Source organism: Phoxinus phoxinus, assembly GCF_949152265.1.
Source record: "Phoxinus phoxinus genome assembly, chromosome: 8".
Classification (NCBI taxonomy): domain Eukaryota; kingdom Metazoa; phylum Chordata; class Actinopteri; order Cypriniformes; family Leuciscidae; genus Phoxinus; species Phoxinus phoxinus.
Genome location: NC_136883.1, coordinates 35,273,448 through 35,296,207, shown reverse-complemented (window position 1 = coordinate 35,296,207; position 22,760 = coordinate 35,273,448). Strand labels below are relative to the sequence as shown.

General features: G+C 38.5%; 3 protein-coding genes across 3 annotated transcripts in view; 2 read left to right on the top strand and 1 right to left on the bottom strand.

Moving 5' to 3' along the window:
* The window catches only part of tmem91 (transmembrane protein 91), a 56,684-nt gene extending 50,079 nt beyond the window's left edge, over positions 1-6,605 (top strand). The window contains exons 8-9 of the mRNA XM_079621603.1: positions 1,848-4,647; positions 6,051-6,605. Coding sequence (XP_079477729.1) covers positions 1,848-2,003 — 156 coding nt within the window. The 3' untranslated portion in view covers positions 2,004-4,647; positions 6,051-6,605. The remainder of the gene's footprint in view (positions 1-1,847; positions 4,648-6,050) is intronic.
* Positions 6,606-7,939: 1,334 nt separating this feature from the next.
* Positions 7,940-12,125, bottom strand: exosc5 (exosome component 5; the record flags this gene model as incomplete). The annotated part of the gene is given in 7 exon segments (XM_079621381.1): positions 7,940-8,167; positions 8,319-8,408; positions 8,492-8,632; positions 10,036-10,157; positions 11,737-11,850; positions 11,995-12,097; positions 12,099-12,125. Coding segments are annotated over 7 exon segments (693 nt in total). The 3' UTR covers positions 7,940-8,071.
* A 251-nt stretch (positions 12,126-12,376) lies between these two features.
* bckdha (branched chain keto acid dehydrogenase E1 subunit alpha) lies at positions 12,377-22,760 on the top strand. The gene is made up of 8 exons (XM_079621034.1): positions 12,377-12,541; positions 13,541-13,717; positions 14,556-14,642; positions 14,747-14,855; positions 16,145-16,306; positions 17,798-18,004; positions 18,088-18,229; positions 21,501-22,760. Exons 1-8 carry the CDS (start codon positions 12,428-12,430, stop codon positions 21,841-21,843), a joined length of 1,341 nt encoding a protein of 446 aa, XP_079477160.1. The 5' UTR covers positions 12,377-12,427; the 3' UTR covers positions 21,844-22,760.

Genomic DNA, 22,760 nt, shown 5'->3' with positions numbered 1-22,760 from the left:
TTTAAAATATATTAAATATGAGTGTGACAAGACGCATTTTTGAGATTTGATGACTCGCACGGGTATTACACACAATGTTAAACAGACCCGGGACCCGAAGTAATAGATTCGACCCGACCCGGACCCGGCTGATCATTTAAAATATAGACCCGAACCCGTACGGGTCCCGGGTCAACGGGTCAACGGGTTCACCTGAAGACCTCTATATCAAACCCCGCCTCCGCAGAAGAAGATCGACGCCTACTTCAACACCGCCTGTTTAGCCCCGCCCACCGATTCACACATTACATGAAACTCATTATAATATGCAAAACTGTTATCCAATCATAGCAGTGGGCGTTTACTTCCAAGTCTTCAATGAGGCACGCCCATAGAGAGCCTAAGTCCCTCCCCTTCCGGTGGACCTTATACCATGGGACCTTATTTCGGAAAAATATTGTATGGTAGTCAATGGCGAGAGACAACTAATATTTTGATCTCGTTTGAATTGTGCCCTGAATTACACATATGATGTTTGTCAATTCAAAAGATACATTTTAAAGTCAAGAAAGTCGCAGTTTGATGTAAAACTGTTGAGGTGTAAGACTGTGAAAATACGTAATTACAAAGACTACAAACCCAAAAGGCGCACATGTGACGTCATACCTTTTCTCTCAATGAATGAAGCTAACTTTACTGAAGCTAACTTTACTGAAGCTAACTTTACTGAAGCTGACTTTACTGAAGCTAACTTTACTGAAGCTAACTTTACTGAAGCTAACTTTACTGAAGATAACTTTACTGAAGCTAACTTTACTGAAGCTGACTTTACTGAAGCTAACTTTACTGAAGCTAATTTTACTGAAGCTGACTTTACTGAAGCTAACTGTACTGAAGCTAACTTTACTGAAGCTAACTTTACTGAAGCTAACTGTACTGAAGCTAACTTTACTGAAGCTAATTTTACTGAAGCTGACTTTACTGAAGCTAACTTTACTGAAGCTAACTTTACTGAAGCTAACTTTACTAAAGCTAACTTTACTGAAGCTGACTTTACTGAAGCTAACTGTACTGAAGCTAACTTTACTGAAGCTAACTTTACTGAAGCTAACTGTACTGAAGCTAACTTTACTGAAGCTAATTTTACTGAAGCTGACTTTACTGAAGCTAACTTTACTGAAGCTAACTTTACTGAAGCTAACTTTACTGAAGCTGACTTTACTGAAGCTAACTTTACTGAAGCTAACTTTACTGAAGCTAACTTTACTGAAGCTAACTTTACTGAAGCTAACTGTACTGAAGCTAACTTTACTGAAGCTAACGTCTGTCATGTTTTCTATAGTCTTGCGTTATAATCGTAGCGTTACGCCGTGATGCCGGAGTGTGTTGTACCAGACTGCACAAGCAACGGTGACGTATAGTGCGAGACGAGAGATGAAGTTCATTGAGTGATTTTCACATAAAACTAAACGTTACTCTTCTGTTTTATGACAAACTGCGACTTTCTTGACTTTCATAATTATCTTTTAAATTGACAAACATCATATGTGTAATTCAGGGCACAGTTCAGACGGAATAAAAAGATAAGTTGTCTCTCGCCATTGACTACCATACATATTTTTTCCGAAATAAGGTCCCATGAGCCGGAAGCGGAGGGGCGGGACTTAGGCTCTCTATAAAAAACGAGCGTTTCAGGAGCTAGGCTCAAAACCAGGGTAGAAAATAGCCTATTACTTATTCATTTAGATGTTTTTGAATGTAAAAACCAAACGAACGTCATAAGTTGACCTCAGACAACAATATAATAAAAAATTGAAAAAGCCAGTTCATGACCCTTTTAACGCTGCTGTTTATCTTCTCCACTCCAGACAAACAAAGCTTCCGCACAAGGAGATTTCCAAGGTGCCAGCGCAGCATCTCGGCAGGCTCTGTGGCTCTCCGTCCTTTCCATCGTCTTCGGGATCATCACTTACGTCTGTGCCATCGCTGCCCTGATCTCCTATCTGTCCGGGAAACCACCGTAAAGACTATCCTCTCTCGAATCTTCCAGAAACACACCTCCCCGATTCCTCATCACACAAACCGCTGCTCTTTACATACCTGCATTCATCCACATCTGTAATAAGTACATGCGTTCAGCAGAGACGGCACCTTCCTGCAACTTCACCGTGGTCATATTAGAGTCTGAAGCTCATCGAACAAGGAGATGATTCAGATCGTAACAGTGTTCATTAGATTAGGAAAAAAATCAAGTCGCTATATTTGGAGAGAGGGTAGATTTAGCGGAGAGAAACCTGAAAGAGAGACTCTGTCTTGACACTTGTGTATACGTTGGCAGGGGAGGGAGGGACTGAGGCCTAAGGGTTTGTTAGAAAGGGAACTCGACAAGGACAGCGAGATCAAGAGATCACAGCGGATTCGGCTGTGAAACAGCAGGACTTGCCCTCTGAGACACGACATGACTCGAGAAAACTGGGTCATTTTCTATCTGAGCTCTAAAGATGGTAATTGAACCACTCTCCAAACTGTGAAAACAACACAGTAAATGACTTTAGAACTCAGTTGGAAATTGCTAGATAGAAAACAAGTTCAAGTTCAGACAGATTCTGCAAATATGAGGACGCAAAAGTTCAAATGCGACGGGGTAAATACACACATATATACTGCAGATTCCACTGAGTCATGCTGTTATGAGACGCTTCTCCTGCAGGACTCTATTCATAGCTTGATAAAAGACTCTCCATTTGTCCAGCTACCAACAAAACTGCATGGAGACACTTCATATGACTCAGCTAAACCATACCTGCAAACTCTGGACCGGTGAAAAAGGTGATGAATCACTCATTTCTAAACAATCATGTGTTTTCTATACAATTGGTCTGAACAAAAATGGCAGAATGGCTAAATGAAAATGCAAAGTCAGTCTCTGACTGTAGGTAGCGCTTGTGGAAAAGCAGAAATACAGCGGTTAGCACTGTACACACTGCAGAGCTGCGCTTATAAACACCACTGTGTTTACGCTGGTGCGACGAGAAGAAAATGACATTGAAACGTTTCTGAAGACTGTTCTCCATAGGAATAATCATAGCTTGATAAATGTAGACCTAACAACATAACCATATGGAGACATCTATGATTCAGCTAAACCATAACTGCAAACTCTGGACCGGCAAGCAAGGGAACAAATCAGGAATAAGCCGTTGAAATCATTGCATAAAATTATCAAAATAGAATAAAAATACGTGTTGTTTTGATAGCAAAGTTGTTTGAAACAACGCTAATGTCTACGGTAACAACCTAAACTGTGAAATAACCATAAAAGCAAATATTTAAACTTTTATACATAATTGGCCTGAACAAAAAAAGCAGACTGGCTGTATGAAAATGCAAATTCAAACGGTAAAACTAGTTGCGCTACAGACCAATGTGTTCATGATTACAATAATAAATTACAGTAATATTTTAAATATTTTAATATATACAATTATTTTTAAAAAGCCAGTTTGCAAAGTCAAGCGGCATAACCAGTGTTGGGTAAGTAGTTAAAAAGTAATGAATTACTACCTATTAGTTACATCTTCCACAGTGTAATCAGATTACTGTACTAATTAATCTCTCTAAAACAAATTGGATTACTTATTACTAATTACTTTTTAAATCCCATATTAACCTCGGCCAGATGAACAAAGTATTTAAAGGGAGATGGTTACATAAAATAACTCTTACAGAACAATTAAGAGTAATCCGTAACTTTACTAGGGAAATTAATTAAATTACAGTAATGAATTGCTTAGTAATGCATTAGCATAACAGATTGTTTTTGTACAGCTAAAGATAACTGTAGGTTAGATTCAAACTACAAATGGCTCTTACATTAACAATAAGGTGAATTAACATCAGTGTAGTAAGTATTATACGAAGGTCGCACAAAAAGAAAAGTATTTTGTGAAGACAGTCAGAGACACGTTCATATGAAGAGTTTCCCCCTAAGGCGACGAGTTTGCAGGTATGAAAACATCTTTAAATGATTTATATTCATACTGAGCTAAGCATATAACATGTATGTTTTGTAGATGTGAACTAAAGGCTATTTGCCAGTCATTAACTTGAAGCTGCATTCGTGCGATTGAAGGCATGCACTTGAGGTCAGGAAATCCACTTGGTTAAAAGGGGATTCTGGGATATAGGAAGCTCAAAACTGGAGTTGGGGACATTTCTACCACAGTAAGTCTGCATGGGCACTCTTTATTTTGTTGTAGCACTCAACTAATACTTCAATCTCTTTTGTGGGGTCTACATTTCACCTTGATAACCCGAAAGGCAAGTGATAAGCAGTGCCAAACAACGCTTCGTCTAAGTCGTATAAAACACTTTACATCACATTTCTCATACTTTCAAATCCACCTGCATTCATACACAGTTAATGGCACTCCCATTTTCAGCAGGATATTTATGTTTGTAACCCTAGTTATTAATTTGACTGGTGAACTGTTAACATAATCCACACAATAGATCTATCCAGACTGATTTAGTATCCGTCTACAAATGCACCCATAGATTCCCTAAACTTGACAATATATAAATGCCAGAAATACACTATCGTTTAAAAAGTCTGGGGTGAGAACGTGTTTTTTTTTTGTAACAAAATCAACCCCAAACTTTTGAACGGTTGTGTACATCATAGAGAAAATCAACATTAAATGTCAAATGCATGATATTATCTGAAAGCAACACTAATGCCTGCTACAGACTGTACGATTTCAGCAATCCTATAAGATCATTACAAATCACACTTTATGACATGGATCTAATAAACTTGGGTACGACTAGACTGTACGATGATGACACCGATTGAATCGTAGGCTACGACGCTAGTTATTATAGAAGAATAAACCGTCATCAGCATGAGCTAGTGGTAAACAAATAGAGGGTTTTCACTACACGTCATCAATCCGGAAGTCGGCCATTTTGGAGGCACTGAACGTAAACAATGCCACTGAACTGAACGGACTCGCAAATTTGGCTGATTATTGCTGCTGAAAAATGGTCGAGTTTTGGTCTGTACTAATCGGTCGCACCGGGGGAAAACATTTCGAGTTCTATAGACTGTCAAAAGTTAAAGAGAAGAGTGCAATAAACTGATGAAAGAAGGCGTTAATGGTTGAGAGAGTAACGTTACAGCATCAGCCACGTGTGTAAATAAAGCGTTGACTATGGCTAAAATGTTGACGTAATTAACTATGGCTACAATCACACCGATTATCTTTGTATCTAAAATGATGTCCACACTGTGTATCGCAACTGTTCAGATCCGATTTGTGTGTCCATGCAGCTCTTTGGCAATGATGTTGCGCTGATGGAGGGGTTTGCATTTGCGTTGATGGAGGGGTTGGCATTTGCAATAGAGATATTGTCTTATTTAAATTTTACAACATGGAAATGTGTAGCCGCCGCGCTGGACTACTGCGTCTTGAGCCTGCGGCAGAACTGTAGGAGGCTGGGATGTACAGCTTTTTCAAAAAATAATAATTTTCTGCTCATCCGGCACTTTGCAACAACACAGCCTTGTTCCGGCAGCGACTTTCAGCATGTTCCCTATAACAACGTCTGACGTTTACATTTTACGTGGCGTGAGAAAGTCACATACCACGCAAAATCCGATCAGAGCGTTAATTCAGACTGAAGCTGATGTCCTGATATGCGATTTGAATAGGATTTCAAACCACATATGGATGTAACGTTAGTTAGCTTGAAACGGATTTGCAGTAAGGGCTAACTTAGAGAAGCTAGCTCATTCGGGTGTTAATAATACCACATATTAACTTTAGTTTGTCAAAATTTCACGCTCTTTCCTGCTTACTAACTCCTCCTCTATATGATTTTGCAGCTTCCACGTGTTTTTCCCGTGGTTTATTAGTGTAACAATGTGTTCAGTAGTACATAAACAGTGCAATCCATGCTGTTGTTTACATCCGGGTTACCGCCCACAACGTGACGTCGGTGAAAACCCTCTATAGAGCGAGAAAAATCACACTTTGGCAATTGTGTTTTTTAAGTGCGCTGAAATAAAGAGGAGGAAGTAAAAGAAAAGAATATGGATGGGTCATGGCGAGGGAAAAGAGGACAACTTGGCTTTTCAATCTTGCAAATGGAGCGAGGAAAGTAAGTTTTAGCGCCATGTCGCGTTGATCAACACACCATTTCATGTTGTGTGACGTAGGACCAGCGTTCAGGAGCCACGGCCACAGAAATCGCCACGATTGGTCATCTTATGTCCGGGACAGTCCAAAACCGTACAATGTGTACCAGGCATTAAAGATTGAAATGTGTCCTGCTCCAAAAGATTAAAGCCACAAAACAGCAGTCAGCATAAACGGCCTTGGCATGTGTCCTTCAAGCTCCCCGCAGTCAGAAATTAGGTCATATCATGGTAGGAAATGATGTACTACTTTTACAACAAGCTGCCCCATCGAGAGGAGGAGAGCAGTTATCATCCACACCAGAGACATCTGCGAGCAACACAAGCCATTATTGTACTCCTCCTCTACATTCATCTCGTGTGTATGTGTCTGTATATTTCGCTGGTACCTGTAATGAACAAATAAATGCACTTGATTGAAAATTTCATTTGGATTTGCCTGTGAATGTTTGTGATTGCACAGTTGTTGTGGAAAGTGCCTACATGTTTTAATGACACTCATTACAATACACATCTCTAGAGAAACTAAACGAAACATCAAACAACTGCGGTGAACAGTGCATTGATGATAACGCATATTAATATACTGTGTAATAATTTTCTCACTGACCCAGCTTATAGTCTAATGAAAGCCTCGATCACTCTTTCATTTTTTAAAAGCTACGCTTCCCAAGGCTTAAAGTGCTATTTTAAGTTCAAACGTGTTTTGAGTTACACAATAAAGCAGCATTATGGTCTATTTTACTTAATATGATTTATTTTTTATTTTACATCCAGCTATTTAAGAACAGAAACCACAACAGCTGGGTAGCAATTTGGCTATTTACAGACCACCTCTTTATATACATATATATTTTATAATTAGCTATTCATAAAAACCCTGTTTTTCATTATGGCACCAAAGAGAAATTATGCAAATTAATATGGTATGAGTTAGAAAAAACAAGCTTGAAATGATAAAAATAGCATCTTGGATTCAACAAATTGATCTGTAAAGCTTTATGGGTGAAAGCATGTGGCTGGGTCATAATAACACGCTTGTATATTATGCATATGCAATGATAACAGAGTCAGAAAATCATCCAGTTTTAGTACAATATAATTCACTGTAAAATAAATATATATATATATATATATATATAGACACATATACATACATAGAGTGATGCTTGAAAGTTTGTGAACCCCTTGCAGAATCTGAAAATTGTAATACTTTTTTAAAAAATAAGAAGGATCATACAAAATGCATGTTATTTTTTATTTAGTACTGTCCTGAATAAGATATTTTACATAAGAGATGTTTACATATAGTCCACAAGACAAAAAAAATAGCTGAATTTATAAAAATGACCACGTTCAAAAGTGTATGTGTATGTTTTGTTTGTTGGTTTCGCTTGTCTGTCCTGAGCAGTTAAACTGCCCAACGCTCTTCCTTCAAAATTCCTTTATGAAGATCAAAGTAATATTAGATAATTTGTCTTCTGGGAAACATGTAAGTATCTTCTGTTGCTTCTGAAGGGCAGTACTAAATAATATATTTTTTTAAATATGTAAAAAAGAAATATTTGGACACGTTTAGCCTGTTCAAAAGTTCTCTGTTGAACAAAAAAAAAGATATTTTGAAGAATGTTGGGAACCTGACGGGAGCCATTGACTTCCACAATTTTTTTCCTACTATAGAAATGTCAACGGCTACCGTTAAATGTTTGATTACCAATATTCTTTAAAATATCTTTCCTAAGATATTATAATAAGCCTCTTCTCATTGACTAATGTTTAGTTGACTATTAGTGGGCAGCCCTGTACATAGAACAGTTTATTATATCATATTTAGTGAAAATAAGTGAAGAAACGACAATGCAAACTCAAAGTAAAAATCCTAACAATTATGTTTTATTGTATTTTTGAGTATCGTCGTTTGACAGAATCTCTATAAAACTGGAAGATTTGTTCCGAAGCCTTTTGACTGACTGCGATGCACTGCTGCAGCTGTGTGGGAAGAAAACACATTCATGTCATTGCCTTGTAGAACATTTGAGCAGGTTATGAAACACACACACACACACACACACAGTGTACAAGTACCCATGTATCATCAGCACAAACAGAGCAATGAATCACATGCTGCATCCGAGCTCACCTCGTGGACTGAAAAAGAGCCTGAAGTTGATGACATCAGAACACTGCGCTCAACGCTATCAATAGCAAATGTTAACAGCGCTCGACTCTCCTGGAAAAGAAAACACGAGGAGACCCGGATCAAGAGCTGAACTTGTGCGGCATGGCTTGTGTCGGCGGTGCGGTGCGGTGTACCTTCTCCTGCGCAGCCGAGGGGTCTGTGATGATCTGGCCCTCTCTGCTAATAGCGCAGGTCACGCCACAGAACAGGAGGCTCATGGGAAGCCCTGCGTCCATCAGAGCCATACAGGCAGCGTTCAGGCAGCACGCCAGCAGCTGACACGCAGATAAGGATGGGACACGGTGTGAATGACATTAATGTGCACTTCCGCTCAAGTCTGATTTTTTTAATGCTCCCCAAGGCTGCATTTATTTGATCAAAAATACAGTAATATTACAATTTAAAATAACTTTTCCATTTTAATGTAATTTATTCCTATTGATCAAAGCTGGATTTTCAGCATCATTACTCCAGTGTCACATGACCCTTCAGAAATCAGTGTCATATGATAATTTGCTGCTTAAGAAACATTTCTGATTATGATCAATGATAAACAGTCGTGCTGCTTAATATTTACCATTATACTTTTTTTCAGGATTCTTTGATGAATAGAAAGTTCAAAAGAACATCTTTTGTAACATTATAAATGTCTTTGCCGTCACATTTCATGAATTTGATGCATCTTTACTGAATAAAAGTATTAATTTCTTTAAAACAAAATCCTACTGACCCCAAAGCCAGCTTTTACCAAATTATACAAAATATAACATGTTCAACAGATTCTTGAATGACTGAATGAAATGACCAGTAAGCATTAAAAACAAACGGCTCTCTACAACAGTAACTAAAAATGGTCATATAATATTAAAGGTGCAGTATGTAATATTGACAGCTAGTGGGTGAACTGGGTCCTGCAGTCCAAATTCAAAGTAATTGGCTGCATCTAATGGCGCTTTTCCACTACACAGTACCAGCTCGCCTCGACTCGCCTTTGTTTGGTTTTCCACTGTGTAAAAGTTGTACCGGTACCTGCTTCCAGGTACTTTTTTTCGTATCACCTTCAGCGAGGTTCTGAGCGAGCTGAGGCGATACTAAAACATGACACACGGCAGACTGCTGATTGGTCAGAGAGAATCGTCACTATTCACTGCGTCATCATTGCACCAGACGGAGTATCCTGAATAACCCCGGCATTTTTAAATAGTTTTGCCAGAGATTGCGTGATATACCCATTACTAATATTATGTAAAACAGCATACACTCGATTTCCTCCATTGTCCTGTGTGTGTGGGTAGCGGGTGTGTGTCGCGTCGCTATGACGACCAGGTACTATTGTGGAGGTACTATCTGCAATGGAAAACGGAGCGAAACACGAGACGAGCCGAGACGAGCTGAGCTGGTACTGGTAATGGAAAAGCGCCATAACATCACACACTACCCTACTAGACTACATAGTAGGTGAAAAACCGTATGTGACAAAAGTATGTCCGAATTCACAGTACTCGGCAAAAAGTACACAGATGTTTTGATGAACCTGAAGTAGTATAACTGGCTGTAGTATTGTTTTTAGCATGTTTCCTACATCCATCCAAACATATTATGGTATTTCTATGCTTTAGTGCAGTCTACATTTTATTCTAACATGTATTAGAGCAAGTTCAGCTGGTGTTCAGGATACAGAGCCATCATCGTGGACGACCTGCAGGATGACTGTGAGAGAAGAGCGAGGATGAAGCGTCAACTGAAGAGCCGCCTCACAGGTCTCGCGCACACACTGCTCTCGCGCGCGCTCTCGGACACCTAACAGAACACAACATGAGGAGATGTGAGTGTGTATCAGACTGACACCTAACAGAACACAACATGAGGAGATGTGAGTGTGTATCAGACTGACACCTAACAGAACACAACATGAGGAGATGTGAGTGTGTATCAGACTGACACCTAACAGAACACAACATGAGGAGATGTGAGTGTGTATCAGACTGACACCTAACAGAACACAACATGAGGAGATGTGTGTGTATCAGACTGACACCTAACAGAACACAACATGAGGAGATGTGAGTGTGTATCAGACTGACACCTAACAGAACACAACATGAGGAGATGTGAGTGTGTATCAGACTGACACCTAACAGAACACAACATGAGGAGATGTGTGTGTATCAGACTGACACCTAACAGAACACAACATGAGGAGATGTGAGTGTGTATCAGACTGACACCTAACAGAACACAACATGAGGAGATGTGAGTGTGTATCAGACTGACACCTAACAGAACACAACATGAGGAGATGTGTGTGTGTGTATCAGACTGACACCTAACAGAACACAACATGAGGAGATGTGAGTGTGTATCAGACTGACACCTAACAGAACACAACATGAGGAGATGTGAGTGTGTATCAGACTGACACCTAACAGAACACAACATGAGGAGATGTGAGTGTGTATCAGACTGACACCTAACAGAACACAACATGAGGAGATGTGAGTGTGTATCAGACTGACACCTAACAGAACACAACATGAGGAGATGTGTGTGTGTATCAGACTGACACCTAACAGAACACAACATGAGGAGATGTGTGTGTGTGTATCAGACTGACACCTAACAGAACACAACATGAGGAGATGTGAGTGTGTATCAGACTGACACCTAACAGAACACAACATGAGGAGATGTGTGTGTGTGTATCAGACTGACACCTAACAGAACACAACATGAGGAGATGTGATGGGGAAACTCAGTGTGTATCAGACTGACACCTAACGGTGAGAACAGGTAATGCAGGGGTGTTTGAATAAAGTAATTACTGAAATAAAAGCCATTTATCATTAAACACTAACATTAGCATGATTGTGAGTAATGAAATTAAAGTCTAAACAATTATTACATTTCCAAAAATGTTCAAACTATTTTTTAACAACACCTTTATAAATAGTGTTTTCCATAAGAAAGTATTTTTTAAAGTCTGCATAAAGTGGAAGTGTTGATAGTTTTTTAAATCGCTATTGTGTGACATATAGCTGGCTGAGTGAAATGGCTTCTCGAATAATAAACAAAATGTCCCCCCATTTACTTATAATAATAATAATTTATGTGTTTGGATATTGTCTAGAGTTCCTACAGTTATATCATTTTGGAATGGCTGCACTTATTGTCTGATATGGAATACAATTAGGAAACTACATCATAAATATTTAGTCACAAATGTAAGTATTTGACACACATGCATACATACAAACAAACAAACACATACATGCTGCTCACACACACACACACACACACACACACACACACACACACACACACACACACACACACACACACACACACACACACACACAATATTTTAAGCGAAATGACATACTTGGAAGCCCCATTTTGGGCTGGATGAGAACCTCTACAGTTGCACGATCATAGATTTCCTTGCTGACTTTAACCTCAGCTGGTCCATAAACTCCAGCCAGGATACTAGTATCCCCTGAAAATACATTTACAAATCCAAAACGATACAGATATGAATGAATGAATCAAACCAAACCGACTGCTGGACATTCTTTGGCTTGACAGGCAACCAGTAGCTCTGAATAAAGAGACAAATCAGTTACAAAACTGATGTAAATACCTTGAACAAAAGTAGAAGAGCCGTCAGGTCTTGATAACAAACTCTGCTCACTTCCATATTCCCTTAAAACTGAACAACTTTGATCTAACTCCATCATGGTCCTGCACGCACAATCCGCTCGTCGCACTCATACGTCATTGTTTTGCGCGCACCATGATGACGACATCGCGCACGGTCGCCATCTCGTGGTAAACGTATTGTAATGACCACGATGCCAGAAACTAGACCGGATTAATAAAAATGTTTCTGCAACTAATTTTAGTTTTAATAGGGAATTTATCCTCGATAAAATGTATCGTGCAAATAAATGGATACATTTCCCTGATAGAAACGCAAAAAACGGTATTGCATGACATTGTCCAGCAGGGGGCGCGCTGGATGCGATTTTCATTAGAGGAGTGAAAAGACTCGACGTCACACACTTGACGTAAAGATGGCGGCTGTCAGGAGTGTTAAGAAATTATACGGCTTTGGACTTCGTGCAATCCGTCAAAACACAGCATTAAGGGGAACAACGCTTCTCCAGCAAAGGTCATTCCGCGTCGGTGTAAGTTTAAAGTGTTTGAATGTTGCATATAAGTTACTCAGCGGACGGACTTTTCTCAACAACAGAAGTTGCCCAACAGATGTATGAACCCTGTGTAGCTGCGCGAGCCTCAAAACATTTGGCGTTATTTGGATTGTATGGCACAACAAAGCACCTTAATATAAATATATAGAATATAAATAACTTTAGGCTTAAAGTGTTTAAGTTTTAGACTAATGTTAATGCGAATGTATAGGTATTCCTCAGCTGACCTAAAAACCAAATATAATTGCGGTCTCATCATGTAATAGTCATCTTAAAGTATATATATCTTTTTAAAATATTATAACTATTGTTCAGATCTGTGTGTGTTATTGTGGGTAATAGACTCCTTAACCTTCACAAGGCTGTAGATTTAAACTGAGAGCCGATTGGCTGGTTGAGGGGTGTGTGTGTGTGTGTGTGTGTGTGTGTGTGTGCGCGCGCGCGTGTACGTGTACGAAAACACAAAGCTAATCCCAGCAGCCATGTTTAATTGAAGTACTTTTATTTACATTTTATTGGCATTATTTTATTTACTTACAATATTGAGTTTAAAGCATTATACAGAAGAAATGACTAAAAAAATAAACAATTACAATAACAACAATAAAATTATTTTAAAATAAATAATGCAAATTTATATATACAATGCTTTACAGCAAGCACGAGATTTTAAAAAAAATCTTATTCTGTATTTATTTACTTGTTTATATATTTTAGAGCTTACAAACTGTATTTTCTCTCTTTAAGTTTTTAAAGCTGTATCAACATCAAATGATGACCCCTATCACCTTTAAACCAAAACAAAGAGAAAATGAAAGATCATATCTCTAGGTTATAACTGGCTGTTAAAAGCCTTGTGAGCAGAGATTTTTGCAGCAGTTTTTGTCTGATTGTTAAAATATGTGATCAGATCTCATCATAATGCATAGACGCTCTGATACTTCAGTGTTTTACTCCCTGATTGTCTGTCTTCAGAGAGCTCTTGGCCAGCAGACGTTTGACACGTCAGCGGAGAAGCCTCAGTTTCCAGGAGCCTCGGCAGAGTTTATAGATCATCTGGAGTTCATCCAGCCCAATGTGATCTCAGGAATCCCTGTCTATAGAGTGATGGACAGACAGGGCCAGATCATCAATCCATCAGAGGATCCTCAGGTGTGGACTCGTTTATTCTGTTTACACATTGTGTGATTTTGGACTGTCTCAGACAAAAGATGGCCAATCGTGGTGATGTCTGAGGTCGTGACTCCTAAACGCTGGTCCTACGTCCAGAGAGCTTCAAATACGGCTGTTGTCACGATCTTGTGACCAAAGAAAGCCTGCGAACATTTTCTGAGAGCGTCAGAGATTCACATGATCATCTCACAGTGTGTTTGCTGCTATGACCTCGTCTACTGACTAGCCAATCAAAATGCAACATGAAATGGCGTATCAGAATCAGAAGTAACTTTATTGCCAAGTAGTGTTTTACACATACGAGGAATTTGCTTTGGTCAAAGGTGCTACACGTAGACAAAACATACAGTTGACATATAAAATATACAAATATAAAATTATGGAATGGATGATTATTGATCAACGAGACTTGAAAACTTAAAACTACTTTTCTCAAGCTCCATTTGCAGGATGGAAAAAGCCAAGTTGTCCTCTTTTCCCGAGCCACGATCGCATCCATATTCTCCTCTTTCACTTTTCACACATAAAAAACACAATTGCCAAAGTGTGATTCTTCTTGCTCTATTTGTTCACCACTAGCTCATGCTGATGACGGTTTATTCTTCTATAATAACTAGCGTCGTAGCCTATGATTCAATCGGTGTCATCATCGTCCAGTCTACATGCATGTCGTACCCATCCAAGTTTATTAGATCATGTCGTACAGTGTGATTTGTAAGATTCTCATAGGATTGCTGAAATCACACATTCTGTTGCAGGCATAATGTGTGGAAATGAATAAATATTAATAAATACTTCACCGCATTACTTGTTTCAGCTTCCAAAAGAGACGGTTTTGAATTTCTATCAGAAGATGACATTACTCAACACAATGGATCGTATTCTTTACGAGTCTCAGAGGCAGGTGAGCCATGCAGTGGATTTTAGTGTCATGACTCCTGACTCCATCATTAAATGACATCTGACAGTTTATAATGCTTAAATTTGGTACGCATGTGTGTGTTGAAGGGCCGTATCTCATTCTACATGACCAATTACGGGGAGGAGGGCACACACATTGGGAGCGCGGCAGCTCTTGACCCGGCTGATTTGGTCTTCGGACAATACAGAGAAGCTGGTGAGTGTTTACAAGCTGGAGATACAGTAGTGACTTGCACTTAAAAAATATTATTTATGAGTTATGTAATCAGCGTTATTTATATTTTTTCAAGTAAAGTAATGCATTACTAAACAAAATATCTGAGTTACTTTTTTAAACAAGTACGGCAAGTTCCTGTCTTCATGCTGAGAGAAATCAGGAGTGCAGAGGCGTTGTGTGAACATTATTCTTATTGTAGATTTAGACTGAATGTGAACAATTCATTGCTTGTTGTTAAAATAGTGCATTTTACATATATAAATAATCATTTGAAGCATATTTTATGTTTTATAAACAGTGAAAATCGCCTGTATTTGACAGAAATGAACAGAATTGTCAGCTTATCTAGATTGCGCGGTTAATGGTTGTAAATTAATATAATTTTGACTTTAATAAGATTTCCCCAATAAATAGGCAATAATAAACCTGGTGTCCTCCATGATTTCGACAACAAAACTCTTGAATGCGTCGAGCTGGTAATCACAACTTAAGAAGTAGGGAAGTAGGGATTTTCGATTGCACGCGAAGACAGCATAATCTCACTTTATACCAATGATGTCTATTTACGTGTTTTTTTTACGTGTTTTTTGAAAAACAAAAAGGGACAATACATAATAATGAACATTTTCACAAATGTAAATATGTCAGATTATAGCCTTTGGCTAATTTCCATCTGCAGACCCCCTGGCAGGTTGGTGTTACACACAAATTAATACATACATACAAATACACTATATACAAACTATGTACAGAGAGACAAGGACAAGAACAGTGATCACATCATGTTAAAACAAACAATAACAACAAGAGTGGACAACAAAAGACATATAGAAAAAAGAAAAGCATCGACTGTATTGCACTGTCTATGCTGAAGTAAGAGTGTTAAGCTTTCTTCTTCTTCCAGAACAGCTGAAAGGTTAGTTTGAGCTGCGTCCTCTACTGTACAGAAGTGAATTAGCATGAATATAACTTATTTGTTATTGAAAACAAACAAGCAAGCCCAGCGCAGAAGAGAAACAGTCACACAAAAGTTACAATGCATTACTTTCCACAAAAATTAACTAAGTAACACAACTAGTTACTTAGGAAGTGACTCAATATTGTAATGCATTACTTTTAAAAGTAGCGTTCCCCAACACTGAGTAATACATTTTGTGTTAATATTTGACTCAACATAATAATTTATTTATTATATTTAACACACTTTTAGTATGAACCGGTAGTAATATTTGATTAAATGTAAAAGTATTTGTTCTGAATGTCTGTAGGTGTGCTGATGTACAGAGGCTTCCCTCTGGATATGTTTATGGCACAGTGCTACGCAAACGCAGATGACCTTGGCAAGGGCCGACAAATGCCAGTTCACTATGGCAGCAAAGACCTTAACTTTGTCACCATCTCCTCTCCACTTGCAACTCAGATCCCCCAAGGTAAGAAGTGAGCATGTCTGTTACGCGGAACATCAAGAGTATTTATATACACTACTGTTCAAAAGATTGGGGTCTAATTTTTGTGTTTTTGAGAAATAAGTCTCTAATGTCAGTGGTTCTCAACTGGTTTGGCTGTGAGACCCACAGGTTCCCATGGTCATTATGGCACGACCCATAGGTTTAGGAGTTTGAACAAAGCTGATTTATTTCTCAAAAATGGTTGACACAAAAATGTACCGTCCCACTTAACGTCACATACACATAAATTGTAAGAATATCACTAATACTGATGACTGTACAGTATAAGGTCACTACCGTATATATATTTTATAGAAAACAGCACAAAGTGAAAATAAAGTGGCATTTTGGGATACACAACATCATGAACTATTAATAAAACATGGACACTGATCCTGATGAACGGATAGAACATCATGCAAATCCGTCTCAGCCAACATACGACGTAACTGTGACGTAATTTAATTTGCTCTTTATATATAGTGAAGTGATATAACAGCGCGCACCTCCACATTGAGCACAATACAATTCCTGACAGGACAGGAAAGTTTGTTTTCCGGAGGTGAGAGGCTTTTTATTTTGTAACCAGTTGTGAATAAAACTTTAAAGGTCCCATATTGTCAAAACCTGGCTTTTTTCATGATAGCAGAGGTCTAGTGGCTATGAAACTACCATATAAGTTTCAAAACAGTCGATCCACAGACGGTTGTCTGCATAAAGTAGCTGTGCCTGTTCACAAACCGTTGTGACTTCTGTATAAATGTGATGTCAGAACTACTCAGTCACCACCCCCACTAATGGTGGGTCACTCAGAAAACAGGCCAATCAGAAGAGAGGCCCATGAATATTAAGTAGACAGGCCAACATCAACCTATTCTTAGCAGAGCTCCTGAGAAAGGAGCAGTAAAAATATATTGAGATGTTTTTTTGGTACTTATACCGCAAATATAGATTCTTAAGGACATCAAAATCAAAAATAAAACTTAAGAAAGTTGTACAATATGGGACCTTTAAAATAATGACACGGACATAGCTTGACAACATCTCATCTGACAGCAGATACTAAAACTTGTTTACTCTTTACTTTTAGTAAACTGCGTCTGACAGAAGAGTCAACAGCTTTTATGCACATCTTTCAAAATAAAAGTCTCGTATCTGAAAATTATTTAGAATTACGTTGTTTGTTGTTTCTTTGACTACGCACCCCGCGAACCACTCAAAACCATCTTGTGACCCACCGGTAGAGTAACACTGTCAAACAATAAAACCAGTGATATAATATTACAATTCAACGGTTTCCTATTTTAATAAACAATTGTTAATGAATCATTTAACATTCAGCCATTGCTCTTTACTTTACTCTCATTTTTGCTCAATTAAGCTCAAATAATGCGTCTTTGCTGCATAAAAGTATGAATGTCTTTGAACAGTAGTGTAAATCTGAATAAGAGTTATGATCTGTGTCTGTACCAGCGGCCGGGGCGGCGTACGCAGTGAAGCGGGAGAACACAAACCGTGTGGTGATCTGTTACTTCGGAGAGGGGGCGGCCAGCGAGGGAGACGCACACGCTGGATTTAATTTCTCCACCACTCTCGAGTGTCCTCTCATATTCTTCTGCCGTAATAACGGCTATGCTATCTCCACACCGACCAATGAGCAGTATAGAGGCGATGGTATTGGTAAGTAACTGTGTTCGCCACTGACTCCCATGTGAATCTCTGCATTGGCCTAATTTTTTCTTTTTCTCAATTTTCGTCCAAAGCTGCCCGAGGTCCAGGATATGGACTGATGTCGATCCGTGTCGATGGAAATGATGTGTTTGCAGTGTACAACGCCACTAAGGAGGCGCGACGCAGAGCGGTGGCTGAAAACCAGCCCTTCCTCATTGAAGCCATGACTTACAGGTAGAGTTTATCCACATGAATCAGCTGAATATCAGCAACAGGATTTTCTATTAGCTATAAACAGCCGATGTGGCACAGTGCAGACCTGGAGGAGAACACGTCGGTGCCATTAGGGGCTGGGTCTATTTTTACTGTATGTAGAGAGGCAAACTCAGCAGAAAACACTATGAGATGCACTGTGAACCTATTTGTCAACACAATATTTTGCAATGTAGGCTTATACGAAGCAGCATAAAATATGTAGGAGAGAACAAGCCTATTGCTTGGGGGAGCAACGTGTGTCAGGTTTGATGCAAGTTTCTTACAACAGCTTTTTCGAGATATATATTTTTTTTGCCCAGTCCTAATTAGGGCTGTCACTTTTGTGAAAAAATCCTGTTCGATTTTTGAGACATAAGTGTTTATTGAATCGATTGTAAAATCGATTTTCCATGTCTAAAGACGTTTCCATTTTCCAACCAAATATAGGCAAATCCACGGACAACTAACAGGCATTAGGACGAGCGTAAAGAGGGCGCTTGAGATGCGCACAAGTCAGCAATATTTCTGATGATTTATTGGCGTGAAGTTTCGTGCACAATGAGAAAGACAATGTTATTTTCCAACATCTACATGTTCTGTGTATTGTATTGATCTGTCCACCTAAAAAAGAAAAGAAAAAAAAGGCCTTTAAAATCGATTCCTTATTTTCATTTTCGAATCTTGGGTTGGTTGGTCCAATCGATTGTGCAATCGATTTTCGAACGTAAAGTGACAGCCCTAGTCCTAATTAAGGCGAGACACGGCAGGCAAAAACATCGGGGTTTTTTTTAGATTTTAGGCTATTTGTCTTCAATAACATGTCTTCTTTCAGACTTGTGGTGAAAAGAAGTCCAAAATACACATTTAGGTCTTTATTTTACTACACTTTGTCTATTTGCGTCTATAGATTTCTCCGAAATTCAACAAAAGTTGGCGTTCTAAATCAACGCGCTGCTCCGCGATCTCTGTGTTCTTCCTTTAATCACGCACATGTCTGAAAAGCTCTCTCTCTGCTGTACAATGTTGTCGGGTCCAAATATGGTCATTTCTTTTTAATCAGCAACCAATCGTGAAAGTAAAATGGGCATTTAACCCTAAAAGCGAAATCTCATTGGCTGATGTCAATTTCTGACAACGTGATTGGTTCAGATGCATCACGTGACGCGCTCTGACACTTAGATGTGTGTTTTTGACTGTTTTTCTGCTCAGTTGAAGGCCATAAATGCTGTTTATAAGTTTTGATGTGATTTAGGTGGTTTGTATTGTTGTTGCTAATTATTTGATAAGATATTGTGTCAGTAAATAGTTGTTTCTACTAAAAAAGTATGATTTTTTACATTACAAATCTTTAAATACCTTTTTCTCAAAATGGGTTTTTTGTCATCCTCCAGTAGAAACATCTCAGCCTATGTAGCACCTATGTACACCAAATTTTCCAGTTATACACTTAGCAGTATTCTGAAGATATGTTCAGAGGGATTTGTTAATAAATCATTCCTGGCCTGATTTATGGGACATTTTAATCCCAAAAATATGGCGAAAATCGATTTTTTAAGGCTATGGACAGTATATTTTGATTTCCTAGGTAATGAAAGCATATATCCTGAAATCCCTCTGAACATCTTTTTTCATCTTGTGTGTAATCAAAATGAAAAAAGAATTTTGCACCTGGCTTTATCATATGTTCAGATCTATCTACCGAAAATATATGCAAAAGTGTGCATATTTAATGAGATAATACCTAATTTGCATAATTAAACATACAAATTTCAAAAACTTGTAATACATTTTTTTTATGAACTTGTGTAAGTAATCAACTGAGGAAGTGTCATGGTGATATCTATTATTTTTAAATTGTACCCTATTCACCTGTAGTGTCTCGCCTTAATAGTACTGTACTATGTCATAGTGTTCATCTTCCTGATGATTGTTTGGTATACTGTAAGAGCACAAGTCAAGTGTGTTACGAGAGACAGATCCCAGGGTGAGCGGTCTGTTATCAGGGATTTTTCTGCATTGGAAATATGTTGCCCGCCGCCAAAGATTTAATGTGATGATACTGCCGTTCTGCATTACCATTAGCAGCTGATAGCGGACTGCTTTAAAACACTCACGTGTGTGTGTGTGAAGAGCGTCAAGGTTTCTGTTTACAATGTTACAATACACTATTTACAATACACTGGTGGTGGTTGAGGAGAGACCCCGGCATGATTGTAAAGTGCTTTGGGTGTACAGTAGTACATATGAACGCTATATAAATGCCTCATTCATTCATTCATTCAATGCGTTTTTGCAGCATTGAGTTTTGTAGCCAATCACAGATGAATCTGTTGAGCACGTGAGCGCAATGGCCAATCAGAAGTGTTTAAGTTAGTCAGAATCCGCTAAAAACTGCAAAGTTTTTGTTCAGCGCAAGTTCTGCACGCTTGCGAATCCTTTTAGTGTAACACAGTCCTTGTGTCTTCCTACATGGTGGTTTCAGAAATGAAAAGCTATACACTCCATGAGTTAGGGTTAGAAGAACTGTTCCCAAACATGCTAGAAACATAATAATCACTGCAATAATGATCCAATCATAGACTCTTAAGCATTTGTTTATTACAGAAGAGTTATGAGTTGTAAGTTGTGGTTTCGGTATATTCTTGGTTAAACTGTGGTAATAACTGCAGGACTTTATTTTACAATCCTGTTCCGCATGTACAAACTATGCACTTATTATAGCAATTACAAAAACTGGATATTAACCCTGAACCCACCAATAAACATAACCTTAACCCATTTAGTTAGTTACCTTATACAGGTGAAACTCGAAAAATTAGAATATGGTGCAAAAGTTCATTTATTTCAGTAATTCAACTTAAAAGGTGAAACTAATATATTATATAGACTCATTACATGCAAAGTGAGATATTTCAAGACTTTATTTGTTATAGTTGTGATGATTATGGCTTACATCTTATGAAAACCCCAAATTCAAAATTAGAATATTGTGAAAAGGTTTTCATAAGCTGTTAGCCATAATCATCAAAATTATAACAAATAAAGGCTTGAAATATCTCACTCTGCATGTAATGAGTCTATATAATATATTAGTTTCACCTTTTAAGTTAAATTACTGAAATAAATTAACGATATTAAAAATGTTCGAGTTTCACCTGTATAATCTTTCATTTTTTTACTGAAATATAATATCAGAGCATCCCTAGTGTTGTGAAATGAGCGAAGCTTTTGATTTCCTCTTCCCCTGCAGGATCGGTCATCACAGCACCAGTGACGACAGTTCTGCGTACCGCTCCGTGGACGAGGTGAACTACTGGGACAAGCAGGACCACCCCATCTCTCGCCTACGACACTACATGACGGCCCGCGGCTGGTGGGACGAGGACGAGGAGCGCGCCTGGAGGAAGCAGTCCCGCAAACTCGTCATGGTGGCCTTCGAAAAAGCCGAGAGACGTCTGAAACCCCACCCCGACCTGATGTTCACTGACGTCTACGATGAGATGACTCCTGAAATAGTCAAGCAGAAAGAGGCCATGTGGCGGCACGTCCAGCAGTATAAAGAGCATTACCCACTTGATCTCTATGAGAAATAGCCCACGGGCCGTGGACACGACTGGAAAAGTCTTGCACATGTCAGATTGTTTGAATTCTCTTCTTTTTTTTCCCGTTTCTTCATTTTCATGTTGCATTAAATACTGAAAGATGCATTGTTATCCTCCATATCTGCCACTAGAGGCCTCCGTTCTGTCATTTTGTGCCTTGGAAAATGGTGTAAAAGAAGGAGTGGAAAACTGTTGAAGGTCTTCTACACTGGCCTAATGCAGCAAGTGTTCATTACATTGGCATAGTGTTAACAATCCAGTCACTATCGTTTCCTCATTAAAATCTTGCGTAATTCCTGTGATATAAACATCATTAAGGTGTTCTTCATTCAGTATCTTTGGAATATGGGTTTCTAAATCACTTTTCTAAAACACAATTTCTAATTTTTTGCCCACAAACAACACTAATACTCACTCAAAGTGATTGTAACACATGCTTTTGAATTTTTTTTGTGTATCATTACCTTTAGACTTTCCACTCCAAACTGAGCCATTAGTAAGTATATATGCAACTGTGCTGTTAATTTTCATTCCTGCAGGTGATGATGATGTTAATAATAACTTCCTGTTTAGCTGTGATTGTTAATGAACTTAACAAACTTTCTGTGTGAGACTTCTCAACTGTTACATGATATGATGACGGTGTGTGAGATGTATTCTGATTAACTTTAGGGGATTGTATATTGTATTTTAAACAATAAAGATGCTCATAAAATGTAATGGTCATATAGTGAAGTTCTTATATAGCCTTGTGTTATGGTCGTAACCCCCATCTTATGGAGACCACAGTGGGCTTTAAATATGTAATAACTGGTGGTGATTGAAGTGTTATGCTGACTAATAATGTTCAGTGTGTTGTGGAGACTTTCATTATTGATGAGGGCTGAGTGAACCGTTAACTTGAATGC

What these genes read in the sequence shown, in the direction of transcription:
- bckdha (XM_079621034.1), top strand. Translation starts at nt 12,428, where the DNA reads ATGGCGGCTGTCAGGAGTGTTAAGAAATTATACGGCTTTGGACTTCGT. An exon ending in GTATAGAGGCGATGGTATTG is followed by an intron (nt 18,005 to 18,087) that starts GTAAGTAACTGT and finishes TTTCGTCCAAAG; the next exon opens with CTGCCCGAGGTCCAGGATAT. An exon ending in ATTGAAGCCATGACTTACAG is followed by an intron (nt 18,230 to 21,500) that starts GTAGAGTTTATC and finishes CTTCCCCTGCAG; the next exon opens with GATCGGTCATCACAGCACCA.